The sequence below is a fragment of the Pongo abelii genome, chromosome 11, assembly GCF_028885655.2.
Source record: "Pongo abelii isolate AG06213 chromosome 11, NHGRI_mPonAbe1-v2.0_pri, whole genome shotgun sequence".
NCBI lineage: Eukaryota > Metazoa > Chordata > Mammalia > Primates > Hominidae > Pongo > Pongo abelii.
The window spans coordinates 62,342,837-62,364,541 of NC_071996.2; the positions used below are offsets into that span (position 1 = coordinate 62,342,837).

Sequence of the window (21,705 nt, forward strand, 5' to 3'; positions counted from 1 at the left end):
AGACCAAGGTGGCTGAGGATGGGAGCAATAATGGTAAAGAGAGCTTCACATAGCCTTTCTGGCCATAGAATGGAGGAAGCAGTTGTGGTAGCTACTTCCCAAGCACCTCTCCAACCACCAAGACTTAGTTATCAAGAACGTCACCTTTACTCTAAGATGTCTGAGTGTCTATAAAACAAATCTGGCCAGGCACGGTGACTCACGCCTGTAATTCCAGCACTTTGGGAGGCTGAGGTGGGTAGATCACCTGAGGTCAGGAGTTCAAGACCAGCCTGGCCAACATGGTGAAACTCCGTCTCTACCAAAAATACAAAAAAAATTAGCTGGGTGTGGTGGCAGGTGCCTGTAATCCCAGCTACTCAGCAGGCTGAGGCAGGAGAATTGTTTGTACACGGGAGGCGGAGGTTACAGTGAGCCAAGATCGCGCCATTGCACTCCAGCCTGGGCAAGAAGAGCGAAACTCCATCTCAAAAAAAAAAAGAAAAAAGAAAAAAAAAAAAAGAAATCTATGTGCTTTATCCATCAGAGTGTTCCTAATCTGAGATTTAACCAGGATCAACATCTGTATACTCTATCTTCTTCAGACATAAAAGGATGACTTTGTTACTAGCAACATCACTCATGTTGATGGTGATGACCATGTGTCCTAACTTTTGTGGGCATTTTCTATTTCAAATATCATGTTCAATTGTAAGCTCATATTTTCCAATCTCTGTGTTATAAAAAATAGTCTTCATGATCACATTAGACCAACACAATAAAATATAAATAATTCACAGGGTGAAAAGTGGAATGCTTTATACTGCTGTCTTATTCAAAGCCACTGGCTTAAAAATCAGAAACTCTGGATTTTATTAATTCAATAACCAGATGATCTTTGTCAAGTAAATCATCTCTTAAAGTCTCTGTTTTCTTAACTCTAAAAGTATTTCTGAGGTCCTTTCCGGCTTAAGTGTTCTGATTCTATGGCAAATTATGGTCAATGCTTTAGGCTGGTTGGAGAAAGAGGAACTAACTTTCAAAATAAATAAGAGGCCAGGCACAGTGGCTCACACCTGTAATCCCAGCACTTTAGGAGGCTGAGGCGGGTGAATTACTTGGGGTCAGGAGATCGAGACCAGCCTGGCCAAAATGTTAAAACCCCATCTCTACAGAAATACAAAAATTAGCTGGGCATGTTGGCATACACCCATAATTCCAGCTACTTGGGAGGCTGAGGCAGAAGAATCACTTGAACCTGGGAGGGAAAGGTTGCAGTGAGCTGAGATCACACCACTGCACTCCAGCCTGGGCAACAGAGAGAGACTCCATCTCAAAACAAAACAAAAACAAAATAAATAATACAAGATAGCCTCCATAATTCTTACCCATTGAGAATAATGGAAGAAAACACATTCAGTTTTGAAAAAAGGTTAAGAAGCAGAGAGATGAAAATGTAAAGAGCCTCACATGGGAGCTTCTAGATTCTATTTGAGATTTACATAGAAAAGATTTTAAAAACACACTGGTGCTTCTAGCTCTGAGCCATTATATGGTGGTTTGGGAAAACTAAGTTTTTGAACTTCTTTCATTGGATTATTCCCAAGGACATAATAGGGAAGACATAGCCACTGCTTCTATTTATAGTTCCACAGATAGACTCCAATCCTGAAGATCATCATGTCCCTCACATTTCAAAAGTAAGTGAGGAACATCTTTGGGAGGAGTGCTGCCTTTCACTAGTCACAGTATACTACTACTTTAAAGATTAAGACACTCACCTGGCTCAAGAAAATTCCAGTTGGAAAAGGTTACAGCCCGCCTTCTTCCACCAACAGTTGCCCAATTATACTCTCCACGAGAATCTACATCTCTCAGGCCAGTCCAGAAGTATTTTCTTAGAGATTTATCATATTTTTTCATCAAATCATTTAGGTATTCTTGCTCAAATCTACAAAAGGAGAATCAAATTGGCAAGTGTTTCACAATGATTGACTCTATTTGAAGATGCACCTTTTACTTAGGAAGACTGTTTAGCAAAAGAACTCAGAGTTGAAAGTTTATGAGTACAAGTTTACTGATGATCACACCTGCTAGTGATAGTCAGATTGCAGTTTGTTCCAAAAGGGACCTCATCCTTGTAAATCTTGTAACAGGTTTCTCCACGTCTCTTCCAGCCCTAAATCAGAGGAAAAATATTGTCAAACTGTTTTCCAGACTTGATGGTGTCCCGTCTGGCAAGCATGTTTCTGCTACATTGATAACATCTTAGAACTTGTGGAAATTGAGGACATGGCTATTGAATTCATACATGTGATGAGGGTGGGATGCAATTTCACAGATAACCTCCACAAGACTGTGGGCCTGTGTCAGACAAAAGGTATGGGTTAATTCTCTTTATCCTTGGTGGCTGGCTCATCATAAGAGTATAATATTCACTGGATGAATTATTTTTGAATATTGATAATATTAATGGGGGAAGTAAAGACATCAGCCTTGAGGATAGTAATTCTACAAATATTTATAGAAATTTTCAAATTTCTGCTTCTGTAAGAAGGCCAGTATGCTATGACTCACTGCCTTCTGGCTTGTTCTAACTTAAATGAACAGAAGCTAGTAGTTTCCTCTATTTTATAAGTCTGAATTATTTAAGTCTCAGCTACCATTTCTAACCAAGAAGTTGTAATACTGCTTGAGAAAATTTACATAGGGATTTTACCTACCTCATCTGGAGGACACATCTTATCAGAACTTGTGTCATTCAGTCTTTCTCCCTTTCTCTTGCATACATATTTTAGTTTCTCCTCACATGATTGGACTTTCCACTGACCTAGCTTTGAAAGGAGACAAAAACACTTGCTTGGAAAGGAAATTATTTACCGCATATTCAGAACTGAACTCACAAAAACTATGAGAGAGAGACAGAGAGAAAGAGAGAGAAATGAATATAAATGAATTATCAAATGTGAGAACACACTCCTAGAAAATGCTACTCAACAGGCCTGCAAAGTGATGGCTCACAGCCAGTTACCTCAGCATCACCTCCAGGTCACATTGTGGATATATTTCATTTTCTTATAAGAGTAGCAATAAAACCATCAAAGGACACTTAGTATAAAAGTTGAAGAGAGAAGAACTTAGCCCACAGTTCCAGCATTCTAGTCTTCTAGACTAGAATGGCACAGCCAAAGTTTGAAACTTTTAGATACATCATCAATACCTAATTTATTGAGAGTTTTTAGCATGAAGGGTTGTTGAATTTTGTCAAAGGCCTTTTCTGCATCTATTGAGATAATCATGTGGTTTTTGTCTTTGGTTCTGTTTATATGTTGGATTACATTTATTGATTTGCGTATATTGAACCAGCCTTGCATCCCAGGGATGAAGCCCACTTGATCATGGTGGATAAGCTTTTTGATGCACTGCTGGATTCGGTTTGCCAGTATTTTATTGAGGATTTTGGCATCAATGTTCATCAAGGATATTGGTCTAAAATTCTCTTTTTTGGTTGTGTCTCTGCCCGGCTTTGGTATCAGGATGATGCTGGCCTCATAAAATGAGTTAGGGAGGATTCCCTCTTTTTCTATTGATTGGAATAGTTTCAGAAGGAATGGTACCACTTCCTCCTTGTACCTCTGGTAGAATTCGGCTGTGAATCCATCTGGTCCTGGACTCTTTTTGGTTGGTAAGCTATTGATTATTGCCACAATTTCAGATCCTGTTATTGGTCTATTCAGAGATTCAACTTCTTCCTGGTTTAGTCTTGGGAGAGTGTATGTGTGGAGGAATTTATCCATTTCTTCTAGATTTTCTAGTTTATTTGCATAGAGGTGTTTGTAGTATTCTCTGATGGTAGTTTGTATTTCTGTGGGATCAGTGGTGATATCCCCTTTATCATTTTTTATTGCGTCTATTTGATTCTTCTCTCTTTTTTTCTTTATTAGTCTTGCTAGCTGTCTATCAATTTTGTTGATCCTTTCAAAAAACCAGCTCCTGGATTCATTAATTTTTTGAAGGGTTTTTTGTGTCTCTATTTCCTTCAGTTCTGCTCTGATTTTAGTTATTTCTTGCCTTCTGCTAGCTTTTGAATGTGTTTGCTCTTGCTTTTCTAGTTCTTTTCATTGTGATGTTAGGGTGTCAATTTTGGATTTTTCCTGCTTTCTCTTGTGGGCATTTAGTGCTATAAATTTCCCTCTACACACTGCTTTGAATGTGTCCCAGACATTCTGGTACATTGTCTCTTTGTTCTCGCTGGTTTCAAAGAACATCTTTATTTCTGCCTTCATTTCGTTATGTACCCAGTAGTCATTCAGGAGCAGGTGGTTCAGTTTCCATGTAGTTGAGCGGTTTTGAGTGAGTTTTCTTAATCCTGAGTTCTAGTTTGATTGCACTGTGGTCTGAGAGACAGTTTGTTATAATTTCTGTTCTTTTACATTTATTGAGGAGAGCTTTACTTCCAACTACGTGATCAATTTTGGAATAGGTGTGGTGTGGTGCTGAAAAAAATGTATATTCTGTTGATTTGGGGTGGAGAGTTCTGTAGATGTCTAGGAGGTCCGCTTGGTGCAGAGCTGAGTTCAATTCCTGGGTATCCTTGTTAACTTTCTGTCTCATTGATCTGTCTAATGTTGACAGTGGGGTATTAAAGTCTCCCATTATTATTGTGTGGGAGTCTAAGTCTCTTTGTAGGTCACTCAGGACTTGCTTTATGAATCTGGGTGCTTCTGTATTGGGTGCATATGTATTTAGGATAGTTAGCTCTTCTTGTTGAATTGATCCCTTTACCATTATGTAATGGCCTTCTTTGTCTCTTTTGATCTTTGTTGGTTTAAAGTCTGTTTTATCAGAGACTAGGATTGCAGCCCCTGCCTTTTTTTGTTTCCCATTTGCTTGGTAGATCTTCCTCCATCCTTTTATTTTGAGCCTATGTGTGTCTCTGCACGTGAGATGGGTTTCCTGAATACAGCACACTGATGGGTCTTGACTCTTTATCCAATTTGCCAGTCTGTGTCTTTTAATTGGAGCATTTAGCCCATTTACATTTAAAGTTAATATTGTTATGTGTGAATTTGATCCTGTCATTATGATGTTAGCTGGTTATTTTGCTTGTTAGTTGATGCAGTTTCTTCCTAGTCTTGATGGTCTTTACATTTTGGCATGATTTTGCAGTGGCTGGTACCAGTTGTGCCTTTCCATGTTTAGTGCTTCCTTCAGGAGCTCTTTTAGGGCAGGCCTGGTGGTGACAAAATCTCTCAGCATTTGCTTGTCTGTAAAGTATTTTATTTCTCCTTCATTTATGAAGCTTAGTTTGGCTGGATATGAAATTCTGGGTTGAAAATTCTTTTCTTTAAGAATGTTGAATATTGGCCCCCACTCTCTTCTGGCTTGTAGAGTTTCTGCCGAGAGATCCGCTGTTAGTCTGATGGGCTTCCCTTTGTGGGTAACCCAACCTTTCTCTCTGGCTGCCCTTAACATTTTTTCCTTCATTTCAACTTTGGTGAATCTGACAATTATGTGTCTTGGAGTTGCTCTTCTCGAGGAGTATCTTTGTGGTGTTCTCTGTATTTCCTGAATCTGAACGTTGGCCTGCCTTGCTAGACTGGGGAAGTTCTCCTGGATAATATCCTGCAGAGTGTTTTCCAACTTGGTTCCATTCTCCCTGTCACTTTCAGGTACACCAATCAGACGCAGATTTGGTCTTTTTACATAGTCCCATATTTCTTGGAGGCTTTGTTCGTTTCTTTTTATTCTTTTTTCTCTAACTTCCCTTCTCACTTCATTTCATTCATTTCATCTTCCATCACTGATACCCTTTCTTCCAGTTGATTGCATCGGCTCCTGAGGCTTCTGTATTCTTCATGTAGTTCTCGAGCCTTGGCTTTCAGCTCCATCAGCTCCTTTAAGCACTTCTCTGTATTGGTTATTCTAGTTATACATTCGTCTAAATTTTTTTCAAAGTTTTCAACTTCTTTGCCTTTGGTTTGAATTTCCTCCAGTAGCTCGGAGTAGTTTGATTGTCTGAAGCCTTCTTCTCTCAACTCGTCAAAGTCATTCTCCGTCCAGCTTTGTTCCTTTGTTGGTGAGGAACTGCGTTCCTTCGGAGGAAGAGAGGCGCTCTGCTTTTTAGAGTTTCCAGTTTTTCTGCTCTGTTTTTTCCCCATCTTTGTGGTTTTATCTACTTTTGGTCTTTGATGATGGTGATGTACAGAAGGGTTTTTGGTGTGGATGTCCTTTCTGTTTGTTAGTTTTCCTTCTAACAGACAGGACCCTCAGCTGCAGGTCTGTTGGAGTTTGCTAGAGGTCCACTCCAGACCCTGTTTGCCTGGGTATCAGCAGCGGTGTCTGCAGAACCATGGATTTTCGTGATCCGTGAATGCTGCTGTCTGATTGTTCCTCTGGTAGTTTTGTCTCAGAGGAGTAGCCGGCCGTGTGAGGTGTCTGCCCCTACTGGGTGGCGCCTCCCAGTTAGGCTACTCGGGGGTCGGGGTCAGGGATCCACTTGAGGAGGCAGTCTGCCCGTTCTCAGAACTCTAGCTGCGTGCTGGGAGAACCACTGCTCTCAAAAATAGTAAGAGCTATCTATGACAAACCCACAGCCAATATCATACTGAATGGGCCAAAACTGGAAGCATTCCCTTTGAAAACTGGCACAAGACAGGGATGCCCTCTCTCACCACTCCTATTCAACACAGTGTTGGAAGTTCTGGCCAGGGCAACTAGGCAGGAGAAGGAAATCAAGGGTATTCAATTAGGAAAAGAGGAAGTCAAATTGTCCCTGTTTGCAGATGACACGATTGTATATCTAGAAAACCCCATTGTCTCAGCCCAAAATCTCCTTAAGCTGATAAGCAACTTCAGCAAAGTCTCAGGATACAAAATCAGTATCCTGATTTTGTATCCTGAGCGTTCTTATACACCAAAATCACAAGCGTTCTTATACACCAAAAACAGACAGACAGAGAGCCAAATCATGAGTGAACTCCCATTCACAATTGCTTCAAAGAGAATAAAATACTTAGGAATCCAACTTACAAGGGACGTGAAGGACCTCTCAAGGAGAACTACAAACCACTGCTCAATGAAATAAAAGAGGATACAAACAAATGGAAGAACATTCCATGCTCATGGGTAGGAAGAATCAATATCGTGAAAATGGCCATACTGCCCAAGGTAATTTATAGATTCAATGCCATCCCCATCAAGCTACCAATGACTTTCTTCACAGAATTGGAAAAAACTACTTTAAAGTTCATAAGGAACCAAAAAAGAGCCTGAATCGCCAAGTCAATCCTAAGCCAAAAGAACAAAGCTGGAGGCATCACGCTACCTGACTTCAAACTATACTACAAGGCTACAGTAACCAAAACAGCATGGTACTGGTACCAAAACAGAGATATAGATCAATGGAACAGAATAGAGCCCTCAGAATAATGCCACGTATCTACAACTATCTGATCTTTGACAAACCTGAGTAAAACAAGCAATGGGGAAAGGATTTCCTATTTAATAAATGGTGCTGGGAAAACTGGCTAGCCATATGTAGAAAGCTGAAACTGGATCCCTTCCTTACACCTTATACAAAAATTAATTCAAGGTGGATTAAAGACTTAAATGTTAGACCTAAAACCATAAAAACCCTAGAAGAAAACCTAGGCATTACCATTCAGGACATAGGCATGGGCAAGGACTTCATGTCTAAGACACCAAAAGCAATGGCAACAAAAGCCAAAATTGACAAATGGGATCTAATTAAACTAAAGAGCTTCTGCACAGCAAAAGAAACTATCATCAGAGTGAACAGGCAACCTACAAAATGGGAGAAAATTTTCACAACCTACTCATCTGACAAAGGGCTAATATCCAGAATCTACAATGAACTCCAACAAATTTACAAGAAAAAAACAAACAACCCCATCAAAAAGTGGGCAAAGGATATGAACAGACACTTCTCGAAAGAAGACATTTATACAACCAAAAGACACATGAAAAAATGCTCATCATCACTGGCCATCAGAGAAATGCAAATCAAAACCACAATGAGATACCATCTCACACCAGTTAGAATGGCAATCATTAAAAAGTCAGGAAACAACAGGTGCTGGAGAGGATGTGGAGAAACAGGAACACTTTTACACTGTTGGTGGGACTGTAAACTAGTTCAACCATTGTGGAAGACAGTGTGGCGATTCCTCAGGGATCTAGAACTAGAAATACCATTTGACCCAGCCATCCCATTACTGGGTATATACCCAAAGGACTATAAATCATGCTGCTATAAAGACACATGCACACATATGTCTACTGTGGCACTATTCACAATAGCAAAGACTTGGAACCAACCCAAATGTCCAACAATGATAGACTGGATTAAGAAAATGTGGCATATATACACCATGGAATACTATGCAGCCATAAAAAATAATGAGTTCATGTCCTTTGTAGGGACATGGATGAAATTGGAAATCATCATTCTCCATAAACTATCACAAGGACAAAAAACCAAACACAGCATGTGCTCACTCATAGATGGGAATTGAACAATGAGAACACATGGACACAGGAAGGGGAACATCACACTCTGGGGACTGTTGTGGGGTGGGGGGAGCGGGGAGGGATAGCATTAGGAGATATACCTAATGCTAAATGACGAGTTAATGGGTGCAGCACACCAGCATGGCACATGTATACATATGTAACTAACCTGCACATTGTGCACATGTACCCTAAAACTTAAAGTATAATAATAATAAAAAAAAAAAAAACTTTTAGGTACATCATCAACCTCCCTTTCTCGGTTTCCTCACGTGTAAAATGATGATGGTGGCTAAAATAGCTATTCTCCACGAATTCTAGGTCAAAAGTTTCTTTCAACTCTACTTCAATCTGGACTTCAAAATTCTCTCTTTCAAATATGCTACTTAACATTAATTTGCTTAATTGACTAAGTCACTTTGCTTTGTTTGAATTAAATTTCACTGATTTAATTTTGATTGAATTAAAATTGACTGATAAGGGTCAGTTTTGAACATTGGAATGCTGTCTAGGTATGCTATCAATTCACTCTTGCTCATGGGAACCCTTTTCCATTTCTGATGTTCTTCTAAAGACATGTTGGATATCCTTTTAAATAGAGCATCAAATGTGACACCTTTCTAAACTTCTTTTAAATACACATTTATTGCTTCCACTTAAGTCTCTTTAGATGTCTCAGTGACACAGGCACTTTCATAACCAATTAGGGGTCCACAGGAAAGTGATACAAACAAAACACAGAGGTACATATATCTTTTCTGCTCAAGACACAGCCTATTTTGGATTACTAAGTAAAAGATGTTCAAAAAATGTTTAAGCATTCTATAGGAGTAAGGTGGTTTCTGAAAAATGTTAGGTCTAGTTCTTAAATAAAATCATTTTTTTACTTCTCAAAGTAGTATCGATATAAAACAATCTGAACATGAATTTGGAAGATGGGATTTTTCAGGTTAAATTGTGGCTATCTGCCGAATGTTACACTGATGGCAGAAAGGTGGGTGCAGGCCCTGGTCCTGAGAGAAAGCAGGTTGCTAGAATCAGTCGGCACAAGAACGTGAGTTCTAAAGGGATTCTCTGTATCTGTTTGAGACCAGAAAAGATGCTCTCAGATAGGATGTAGGTTGCTTATTTAGTAATTGCTTTTATTTACCTTTTTAAAGTAGCTACCAGAAAGACAATCTAGACTTTAGATTATTTTTTGCCAACCTTTGGCACCAGGGACCAGTTTTGTGGAAGACAATTTTTTCCACAGAGGGTGGGGAAGAGGATAGTTTTGGGATGAAACTGTTCCACAAGGAAGTGCAACCTAGATCCCTTGCATGTGCAGTTCATCATAGGGTTCACCCTCCTATGAGAATCTAATGCTGCTGCCGATCTGACAGAAGGCAGAGTTCAGGCAGTAGTGCTTGCTTACCCGCCGCTCACCTCCTGCTGTGCGGCCCAATTCTTAACAGGTAATGGTCCGTGGCCCTGTACCCTGATCCAGAGGGCTCTTACCTTTTCTTTTCCAGCTTATACACAAACTTCCCAACCAAAGAAGTCTTAATATTGTCATTAGGTAAAACAGTAAGAATATAAAGAAACCACAGGAGGTTTCCTACCTCTCCTAAGTAGGAAACACAGTTGGGCGTCTTATTGTAGGGAACATTTGGCTCATTCTCATCCCAATATGTTAGAGTAACTTCAGTACCATCTGACCACTGAAATAAAGTTGGTATGTTTATGTTCTTAAGGCCTATCCACACTTCTTCTTTGATATCTAAAAGAAAAATGTTTTATTTGTTTGGTTTTGCTCAATTACATACTGTAATATGTACATTGTTATATGAATTTTTACATTCTGATATGGAGTTTTAAGAGCCTTTGTAGTATTCTTCATTCGGTTATTAATATGTTGATAAGACAGGCAGGTTGGGTAATGAAGGCTTTTCAAGTCACTTATGCAAGTAAAGTACACAGGTAGAACATCTGCAGGCTGGGTGTTTGTGATATCTGGTGTAGATAAACTTTGCTTTGTGGGGTGAATGAAATTCTATAAATACAATCATACATATCCCAATTTGAATAGAAATACTGTCCACTGCTGCCCTGGTATGACTCTGCTGCCTTCACAAGTGAAACAAGGAGCACCAGGCTGGCACTGAGTAGGTACCTAGTCTTAGCTATTATAGCTACGAGTTCTATTCTAGGAAGAGATCATAATACTGTCTGTCTAGTATATTTTCCTTTACCAGTCTTTAGCTTTCAAATAATTACAAAAGTGAAGTAATTATCACTTAAGTTTTTTGAGCAACTTAAATAGAATTTAGCTCATGAGAAGAGGGAAATCATGCAATCAATGGCAGTACTGTCAAATTGGTTGCCACTAGGCACATGCGGCCACTTAAATTAATTAAAATGAAATAAAAGTAATAATTCAGTCCCTCAGTTGCCCTGGCTACATGCCAACTGCTCAGAAGCTTCATGTTGCTAGTGACCAGCATACTAGACCAATTGTAGAACAGTTCCATCACCAGAGACAATCCTATCTGACAGGGCTGACCTGTGAGATCAAACTGTAAGCTTTTCATTCCCACCAAGAGTCTAAAACCAGGGATACTTTAAAATGGCTTAAGCCTCTCAAATAGCATATTTTTAAAAACTTACCCTCATTATGGAGTTTTGTGACAACCACCTCCACATCTGCTAGAGAATGAATGCTGATTAGGTCACTATTGAAGGCTTTGCATTTCGCATGTGCCTTATCCCAGGAATTACTTTCATTTACCAGCAGATAGCAAAATCCATTATTTGGCAGCCAGCCTGCATCACAGCGGGTATCTGAGTATGTCCAGACATCTGGGGGAAAAGCAGCTATTTATATTCCAGTAAAAATACATCTATTTTGAATCAATAACATTGCAAATTCTTTTTTCTTGAATAATGAGGGTCCTGGAAAACGGGAACGTGATGTCAGATGCTACAGTGACATGAATTCACGTGGTGCCTACCACATAAATGAGGTATATACGGCATCACAGGAATTCCCGCTGGAATTCAGAAAATGATGTGACTTTAACATGCTTCAATGTGCTATATGGCTGAGCACAGACTATTAAAGGGTTTGGACACAATCAAGGGAGAGATTGCCCTTAGTCCAAGTAGACAGTAGAAAGATGTGCCTTAAGTCAGTTTCTCACAAATCTTTTCCTGGACATGGAATTTGTTAGGTTTCCCTCCAGTCTCTGTGCTTGAGAAGATTATAAGAGGGCAAGCCTCCTTTTCTTGTATGGCCAGCTTAGCAAGGGGATGTAGATTAATGCTCACTGTTGAACAAAGGACAGGCAGAGATTTAAGGGACAGAATAAGACATTTATACACTTCGCATCCAAGAGATGAGAGGGCAAAGGTTACCACTGGACTTCTTTCCTCCCCTCTGCTAGACAGATGGTCCTCATGGAATTAGTGATTCTGTTTTGATCATGATAAAGCTCACAATCGGAGGTCTAATCTTTCCAGATTAGAAAAAAAGAATGAAGTATGAAACCCTACAGAATACTTCTACCCGTTAACAAAACCAGAAAGTGAGTTGGTTACTCAGACTTCACTGATTTAGAACCATTTGGAATATTTGTTGTAAGAAAACACAGCATCTTAAAAATGTGGGCAGTTTGTTATTTTACTGAAGGGTAAAGTGATTCAGATTCAGCTAGCCTCTTACACTTGCAAGATAACTCAATTAACTTTAATATTCTGAAATAGCATGTATTATTGTTATATTTTATAATTGTGATAAAGGAACAGAGGAAAAATATCACCCGTAATGGAACTTAATGCAATCATTTTCATATTCTAGTCTTTGTCTCAATGAATACATATTTTTACAAGATTACAATGATAAGTAGGCATATCATTTGGTTTTGTCCTTTGTATTTTCCTGCTGGCACAGTTATTTTAGTAAATGCATATTATTCAATCATGTGGAAACATCGTGATTTATTTAATAATTGCTACTGCAAGATATTTACTTAATCTATTATCAATTGCTCTAGTTTATTTTCATTTGTGCTGGCTTTTCTATTATGCCTTTTGTTGTATGGACTAAATTTGGTTTGAATCAACTTGGAAGACAAATGTTCATTTCCCCTATTATCTTAAAATATCCCCTCACATTCTTTATTTTATATCTAGTTTTTCCTTAAAAATTGCTCTTTGCCCCTTTTTAGATGACAAGACATTTGGATGCTTTATTCCCTTCACTCACAGTTCCTTAAAGCAGGACATTTAAAAATCATCCTTTCCCCTTGACATGGTTTGGCTGTGTCCTCACCCAATCTCACCTTAAATTCCCATGTGTTATGGGAGGGACCTGGTGAAAGGTAATTGAATCATGGGGGCAGGTCTCTCCCGCGCTGTTCCCGTGATAGTGAATAAGTCTCACGAGATCTGGCGGTTTTATAAGGGGGAGTTTTCCTGCACAACCTCTCGTTCTTTGCCTGCCACCATTCATGTAAGATGTGACTTGCTCCTCCTTGCCTTCCGCCATGATTGTGAGACCTCCCCAGCCACGTGAGACTATAAGTCCATTAAACCTCTTTTTCTTCCCAGTCCTGGGTATGTCTTTATCAGTAGCATGAAAACGGATGAATACATCCCTCTAGCTTTGAGTATTAGTTTCTCTCATTTGATGAGGATGTAATTAAATACCAGGTATACATCAGGCCCTGTGCTTGACAGTCAATAAACTCCTCCATTCTTTTTCAAAAACTCCTCACACCCTTCCACTCCTCAAAAACTTCAGCTGTTCTTGTGTCTCTTTCATCCCCAAACTCCCTGGAAAAACCCCCTCATTGTACACATTTTGTTCCTCTGCACCTCTCCTTTTTTACTTGATTTTTCAATGCAAAGACTTGCCTGACAGAGAAGGATAGAAGAGGGCCGGGTGCTGTGGGGCACAGGGTAGAGAAGCCTGGGCTTACTCCTGTGTCCATAGGTTTTGCCTCATTACGGAGGCATGCACTGCAGTGGTTCTCAGACTTGAATATGCATCAGAACCACCTGGAAAGCTTCTTAAAATACAGATTGTTGGACTCCATCCTGTAGTTTCTGATGCAGCAAATCCAGGGTGGGTCCTGAGAGCTTGCATTTCTAACAGGAAGAGGTGATGCTGATGCTGTTGGTCTGGGGACCACCCCTGGAGAACCACTGCTCTGGAGAAAAAAGAGCCACAAACGAACAGAAGTATATTTCCTATCTCGAATATCTCTGCCTTCTTCTGGGCGCATACATATTTTTATTTAATATTCTTCATTACCTCAACTAAAGCTTTATTCATATATGGTTGATAATATCTAACCACAGGGTTAAAAATCAAGTACTTTTCTGCACTGTCAGTATCAGGAGAAGGAAAGGTGGAAATGGATGTCGGAAAAGATTTACTTGTTTTCACAAAACTATGATTTTAAGACCTATTTGTATGAGTATGTGAGAAAGATACCTGTTAACTCCACTGTATTATTTAATGGTTTCCTGCAGACATAGGGCAGTTGAGCTTCACAGGAAAAGCTCTGCCACAGACCAGACTCAGCATCCATTCTTGCACAGCTGGAGCCACCTATAGTAGGTGCACTGGGCCTGTCTTAAAAGGGAACATTTTTCAAAGCATTAGAATGAGAAAGTTAGGGCCAGGATGGTGTCAGAAAGAATAATTTGTATTCCTAATTTTATGCTTTTATGGGAACTCATATTATAGTTAAAACTTAACTAAATTGAAATGTATAAGCCTCAATGAATAATTATGTGCTTAAATATGTCTTTCTTCTAAAATATAGAATCTAAGGGGAAAACATTATGATATGTTGTAGTTAATTTTAAAAACAAAAACCAAACTTTTTCCTCAAATGACTTCCAGGTCATATTCTGTGGTTAGTAGCTCTTAATCTGCTACTCCATAAAACAAAAATATTAATTTATCATTGTCATGCCATTAAGGCCTTGAGTTAAAGATTAAATTATCTTTAAATATTCTATTTACTGAAATAATAAAAGTATTACTTCATTTGCTGGTAAGGAAATTTAGCAAACTAAATTAACTAAAGTGACTAATTGGAATTTTATTGCTCTTAACTCAGTTTTCCTATTATGTGTGCAGGCAGTTTTATACTGAAATTAGTGTTAACTTTAGGTTCTACATTTGTCATAAGCCTAAGATTTTATTTTATTTTTCAAAGTTGTCTAATCCTTCCTTTGGGAAGAAAGCCTTTTGGCTAAGTGGCATTTTGCTTGTTTTATTCCCTAAAAGACTTTCTTTGAGGTATTTATTTGTATTATAAAATACAACCATTATATTGTCAGTACTTGGGTGCTGTAGTGGGGAGAGACCCCAAGAGTTTGAAAACGAGCGGATAGTTCCATATTAGAGTTAAGCTGTGGATGAAACACAGCATGGGTGAGTTATAGACATGCCAAGTCCTTTAGGGACACAGAATGGCTCCTGCGCCATGTGGTGGAGCTCATTTTGCTCTTACATAAAAATGTAGGGTTGTTCTAAAGGTCTAGAGGTTCAAATGCTCAGTTGTCCATGGTGTGATTCAGCTTGGCGATAACAGTACCACAATTAAGAATGGTTTAGGAAGAAAAAATTCTTCTGAGAGGCAACCATAATAAGAGTTGCCAAGATGTGAAACTTTTCTAAGCTATTGGTGAGCGAGAAGCTTTTGCTTTTTTGAAGATTTGTTCTGTGCAGAGGGGGTAGGGAAGGAGCAGTTACCTGGATCCCAGTTGAGAAAGTTTAATGGTTTGTGGTCTGACCATTCCCAGCCTCTAGCAGAGTACAGCTGATTTAAACCAATCCAGAAAATCTTAGCAATGCCTTCTTTTTCTGTAAGAATTAAAAAATTTTTAAAAAGTGACAAAGTTGCCTAAGTTATTAACTAAATTAGACTTATTCTACTAATAACAAACAAATCTGCAGACCTTGATTGTAAGGCAGCAATCCCCGTAGAAGGCTGTCTATGCATCAAAGGTAGGCAATGCTAATAGACAAAAATCTTCAGACTATTGAGAAACCCAAACGGTGATAAGTTAATTTAGTTCTGCTCTCCTATTAGCTTGTCAAATTCCCTTTCATCTAAGGTAAGAACAGAAGCTTCTTAGAGTAGCTGTCTCACTATCTATTTTTAATCCTCTTTTATTAATATAGAAGACTTATTAAAAGCAGTTTCCATTGTACTTCTAGATTCGGAAGATCTGACTGTATTCTAGACTGACAATTTAAATTCATTAGGCACACATATCATTTGCCAGGTTCTAGGGACATAAAAACTGAAATGACAAAGTCCTTGCCCTCATGAGAATTTCAATCTAGTAGAAGGAGACAGACATGGATCCCTCAAATTATCAAGTTTTTCTGGGACTGGGTCAGAAATATGTATAGGAGCTGTTTCATAGACAATGGAGTATATATATATATAAAAAATATATAATATAAAATATATATATATGGCTTATGACTCTAGGGCCCAAAGGGTCCTGTTTAGACTAGAGATACAGAATGAGACACACACACACACACACACACACACACACACACACACACACACACGTGGTACAGTGGAGATAGATCATTCAAATTTATTATTTGATGACCAGATGCTATCAGCAATTAAGAAAGATAGAAGGCGGGTGGATCACCTGAAGTCAAGAGTTTGAGACCAGCCTGGCCAACATGGTGAAACCCCGTCTCTACTAAAAATACAAAAATTAGCCAGGTGTGGTGGCGTGTGCCTGTAGTCCCAGCTACTCGGGAGGCTGAGGCAGGAGAATTGCTTGAACCCAGGAGACAGAGGTTGCGGTGAGCCGAGATTGTGCCACTGCACTCCATCCTAGGTGGCAGAGCAGGACTCTGTCTCAACAACAACAACAACAAAAAAAAAAAAAAAAAAGAAAGAAAGATAGAAAGCAGAGTTTTAGAGGTTAAAATACAGTTTTTTTGGGTCTTGGGAAACCAATAGTCATAATTAGGCGTATTGATATGCCTAAGAAGCTTTCATACTGGAAGAGGAACTTGAAACATTAGAAACAGATATACTTCTAAAATTAATGATATGTATTAAATACTGGGCATGTCTGGCCAGGAGTAGGGTACAATAAGGTCCTTTACCATATTACATTACTTTCATGAGTTATTAAAGAAAACTGATGCATAAAGAATCATGCAACATTTGATTGTCACACTTTGGCACTTTTCTCCTTCACTGAAGTCATCGGTTTCCAAATGTCAATATTCTAGGGAACTTGAATTTATTGGCACTTTTAATTCGCAACAATATTTTTTCTAAGGCTTCAGTGAGGTCTGGAATAGAACTCCAATGCCAAACACTAGCCCATTTGGCTTATTTGGCAGATTTTCATTCTAAAGATCTGAATATTCAAGTGCCAAACAACACAGGAAAAGGGTAAAGCTACGAGTAAGAAAGGAGGTCTGAATAAAGCTGTAAACAAAACGAACGACAAAAGACCTGTGGCCTTTTAATGATAAAAAGAGATAAAGATATCTAAGAGGGGTACGTAGTATAACAAAAAAGTAAGCTGGGCACGATCCTGTGCTCCTGTAGTGCTAGCTACTTGGAAGACTGAGGTGGGAAGATCGCTTGAGCCCAGGAGTTTGAGGCTATAGTGTGCTCTGATCACACCTGTGAATATCCACTGCACTCCAGCCTGGGCAACATATGGAGACCCTCTTTCAAATAAATAAATAGAGTTCTGCAATTCTATATGTTGATATTCAAATCCCAATCTGATACTTCTTAGCTGTATGCTGTTAGGTATATTATTTCTAAGGATCAATTTCCTTATCTAGTGATAAAACATTTGTTTGATGAGGTTGTAGTAATGATTAACGGATTTATCTGGAGAAAGTAGGGCTTGCTTACAGTAAGCATTTATCAAATATTTCCAGTTATTATAAAATAGTGTGATAGAATGTATCTGAATTACTTAGACAATACATGTTTGTTTAATATATAGCAATAAAGCTTACAGCTTTGTGCAAAAGTGAAAAACAACCCATGAGACCCATTTCTGCCTGCAAAGAACTTACAGTCTTTTAAAAGGTGAAACCAACCATTTATATGTGTGATACAATTTGTTTTCAAGTAAAACTGACTTCAAATTTAGGCTCTGCTAAATACTTGTGGGTGACTTTAGACAAGTTATGTTTCCTCTCTGAGCCTCGCATTCCTCGTCTGCAAAATGAGGATGACAATAACGTCCACCTCATAAGGTAGTTAGATGGGATGAAATGAGATAATGTATAAAAAGTATTTAGACGTCTGTCTGGAACATCATCATTATCATATATTACAATTATTTGTCTTTCATTCAAAGAATAACTCATCAGGCACTCAGTAACTTAGGTTCCTTGATTTTTAAATATAATATTAAAATTTCTGTTTATACAGTTTCTTTTGAAAGATATACAAGACTATGGAAGGAGTTACAGAATTTTACTGAGTACATAAAAGAAGTCCTAAATAAATAGAAAAGCATATCATTTTCATGGTTGAGAAGACAATATTGAAACCGCTATACCTTTTATTTATTTATTTTTTAAGACAAGGTCTCCCTCTATCACTCAGGCTGGAGTGCAGTGATGCCATCATAGCTCTCTGCAGCTTCAATCTCCTAGGCTCAAGCAATCCTTCTACCTCAGTCTCCAGAGCAGCTGGGACTACAGGCACATGCCAACAGCCAATTAAAATTTTTTATTTTTTTGAAGAGACATGGTCTCACTTTGCTGCCCAGGCTGGTTTCAAACCCCTGGCTTCAAGTAATCCTCCTGCCTTTACCTTTCAAAGTGCTGGCATTGCAGGTGTGAGCCACTGCACCTGGCCAATTCCTTTTTAATGAATCTATGATTCAATACAATTCCAATCAAAGTTCCAGTAGGGCTTATTACTGAAATTAACAAGGTGATCCTTAAATTCTTATGATAGGATAAATGGTCTTTTAAAGTTTTTATTTATTCTTATCTATTAAGTTTTCATAATTAAAAATTAAAAAATTACCACTACCATCCCCCAAACAAAACAAAACAAAGTCCTATCCATTCTGCGTCCATGTTATTAAATCCACTTTAAGATTTAGTAAAACACTCCTTGCCCCTGAGGACTGTACCCTTTCACTCAATGTAAGGACGTTTACTGAGGCCATCTAGTGTAACTTAACCATCTTCCTTCCCTTCCTTTAATTCTCTATTTTTCAATGTTCAAAGAGTTTAATTGTTCACTTTTTGAAAATCCTTTCATTTAGGATTAGGGTAGCAGTTTAATCTTGCTACCCAACCTTGTTTTCTGAACATCAATCTCTCTTTAGTTTCCATCACAAGATACATTTCTCAATGGTGAAATATGATTATATTCAGTGCTTTTTTGCTTATGGGTTTCAGTGTAGAAGTTTAAATCCCAAAAGAGGTCAGAAAAGATACATACAAAGAAACACATCTGGATATGAAAACAGAAGAAGTACCTTTACAATTTTAGCCAATTTGCTCTATCACATGCAAATAAAATCTACCTTTAAGGTAAGTTAATTCAGCAGCACTGTTGATGCTCAGTAAATCAGCTCCTTGATTCTGACATGAAACATAAGCTTCTTTCCAAGAAAGAGCCGTCTGAGTATTAAATTGGTAGCAACTTCCAAACTGCTCGTTCTTTTCCCAATTATCTTCACAACCGTTTTCTGTTGATAAAGACACGTTAGTGATCATAAAGTAAGGACATGATGTTTTCTATTACTTAGAATGCTTACAAATACTGCAAGTCAATTTGCATACTCTTAGGATATGCCCAAATGGAGACTGCCGTCACTCATTTAGACCATATTTTGATCACAATAAAATTGGAATCATAACACACCAAGTGACTCAGGCTGGTTGAAGCTTCCACTCTTTCTTATTTTCCACTCTCCTTTTATCCCTATCAATTACAATGCTGTGTTTTCCCCCATGTCCCTGACTGCCCTCTGCCTGAGATATGAGTCTCAGTGTGCACATGTTGTGAACACTGAGCTAATGGAAAACAAGCTCATTTGAACATAGTGACAGACTACAGAGGGTTTGCCCACAGCCTGCATAGAAACCACTGTATGTGTATGCGTGTGCACAGACATGCTGCTTAAATGGCCAAGATATTGAGCCCAAGTGACTACCTTATTTGGGAAAGTATGTCCAAATTTCTCCTTAATACTTTAATAAAGAATTGAATATATGATATGTAATTCACATTACATATGCATTATCTATGTATATGTGTGTATATATGTGCATATAAACATATATACATATGTGTTTGTAGAGTATACATAGTTTCAGACAAAGAAACTGCAAGCTGTTTCCTGAATGAGATATAAAAGTTTTGAGACAACTGGTTCAAAATATATTCAGAGCCTCCTGTGTACTCCCCACAAGAGGGGAAGTCCAATGCAGGCTGTGTCAAGTGCATCCCAGGCTCCAATTGGGGGACTTTCCAAAAGGCCTCCTATAGCCAGTTACATATCAGATGTTATACTCATGATCCTATAAGCTGGAAGGGCCTTTAGAGATCATCTTGTCTAATGTCCTTATTTCACAGACAGGAACAAAGACCTAGAGGTGACTGTGACAGAGCTATAATGAGGGCACTGGTCTTGTTGATTCTCTGAATGGCACATCCTGCTGCTTCAGCCATTTTTCTATGGCATAAATAGCAACAGAGATTCTGACATTTGGTAAAAACAAAATAGGGTGGATTTGAAAGCACATGGTCTAAAGGTTCATTATTACCACTGAGGCCCTACACTTGTAAATCCAGAAGCTTCCAGGAGTGGGATGGCAGTGTGTTTGCTATACAACATGACCTCCATGATTTAGCAGCCCTCAGGTTTGAGAAACTTACAATCTTGCTTCTTCCATAAAAAGTAACTCTAGGAAGCATATGCATGCATTAACATGACTGTATGTGTCCCACCCCCAAAGCCCCAGCACATACAAAACACCCACAGGAGGCTAAAGGCACCAAGACACATCCCTGTCAAGGCAGCAAGGTACAGTGGGGGTAAATATGTACAGTGGGGAAGGAGGATAAAGAATCCTTCACCAGTTTCCACAAAAATGTGGTCTGACCCTGACAGGTCATTTCATTGATCTGGGCCTGCTGCCTCTCACCTGAGAAACAGGGGTTTACATTGGATTACCTCTAAGCAACCTTTCACATCTAAATTTCTGATCCAAATGATAAGGAGAGTTAAATGAAGTTGATACCTGGCTGACCAAACTCTGCTTATTATCAATTACAGCTGAAGAAAATACTGGCTTTTTCTATTTTAGTAGGTAGGCTACAGGTGTTGAGAAGCCTGGGCCTCTAATTAGATATGTAATCCTCAAAGTGTGGTCCCCAGACCAGCATTATCAGCACTACCTGGAAACTTGCCAAATTTGGGGGTGCCACCAAAAATCTACTGAATCAGAATCTCTGGGCCCTAGATATCTGTGTTCTAACAAACTCTCCATGTGATTCTGTTGCACCCTGAAATCTTAAGTCTTAACCCAGTATAATCTCTTCAAGTTGCTTAGAACTCTGCATTCTGAAGCTCAGATTCCCGAAGGAGGGATCAGCATTACTAATACCACCCGGCTAGCTACTCAATGAGTCTGGCTAGTGTAGCTGTTTGGGACAAGGACTTCATAGCCAGACTTCCTGGGTTTGAATTCTAGTTCTGATATTTATTAGCTGTGTGATCTTAGGCAAGTTACATATCACCCTTGTGCCTCACTGTGATCATCTGTAAAATGGGGATAAAGTATGGTACCTTTCAGGGTTGCTCTGAGGATTGAATGAGTTAATATATATTGAGAGCCTGAAACAGTATCTGACACCTGGCAGAGCCCTGTTAAGTATTAACTATTATTACTTAGGTCTGGAGCTCTTTCCTTTCTCTTTGCTACAGATTCTTTCAACTTGTGGTCCATTAAGTAATATTTTGTGAGTACCTATCACATGTCAGGTACCATGATCCCCTGTAACTCTCACCTAATTGGTGAGAAACTGTCTCAGTTATGTGCCAGATAATGATGTAATTGCTACTTTGGTCTCTCTCTGTCTTTCTAAAGAACAGCAAATTCTTTAGCAAATCCTGAACAGTTTGCTTCTGGTAAAAAGTAACGAGAAAAAGCACTCT

The 21,705-nt window shown here is 38.8% G+C and overlaps 1 protein-coding gene across 1 annotated transcript in view; it reads right to left on the minus strand.

Moving 5' to 3' along the window:
- The window catches only part of LY75 (lymphocyte antigen 75), a 105,841-nt gene that overhangs the window by 72,125 nt on the left and 12,011 nt on the right, over nucleotides 1-21,705 (minus strand). The window contains exons 4-11 of the mRNA XM_002812515.6: nucleotides 19,066-19,230; nucleotides 15,260-15,370; nucleotides 13,988-14,128; nucleotides 11,158-11,349; nucleotides 10,113-10,270; nucleotides 2,703-2,813; nucleotides 2,070-2,158; nucleotides 1,761-1,930 (exon numbers count right to left, since the gene is read on the minus strand). Of these exons, the coding sequence (XP_002812561.4) occupies nucleotides 1,761-1,930; nucleotides 2,070-2,158; nucleotides 2,703-2,813; nucleotides 10,113-10,270; nucleotides 11,158-11,349; nucleotides 13,988-14,128; nucleotides 15,260-15,370; nucleotides 19,066-19,230 (1,137 nt within the window). The remainder of the gene's footprint in view (nucleotides 1-1,760; nucleotides 1,931-2,069; nucleotides 2,159-2,702; nucleotides 2,814-10,112; nucleotides 10,271-11,157; nucleotides 11,350-13,987; nucleotides 14,129-15,259; nucleotides 15,371-19,065; nucleotides 19,231-21,705) is intronic.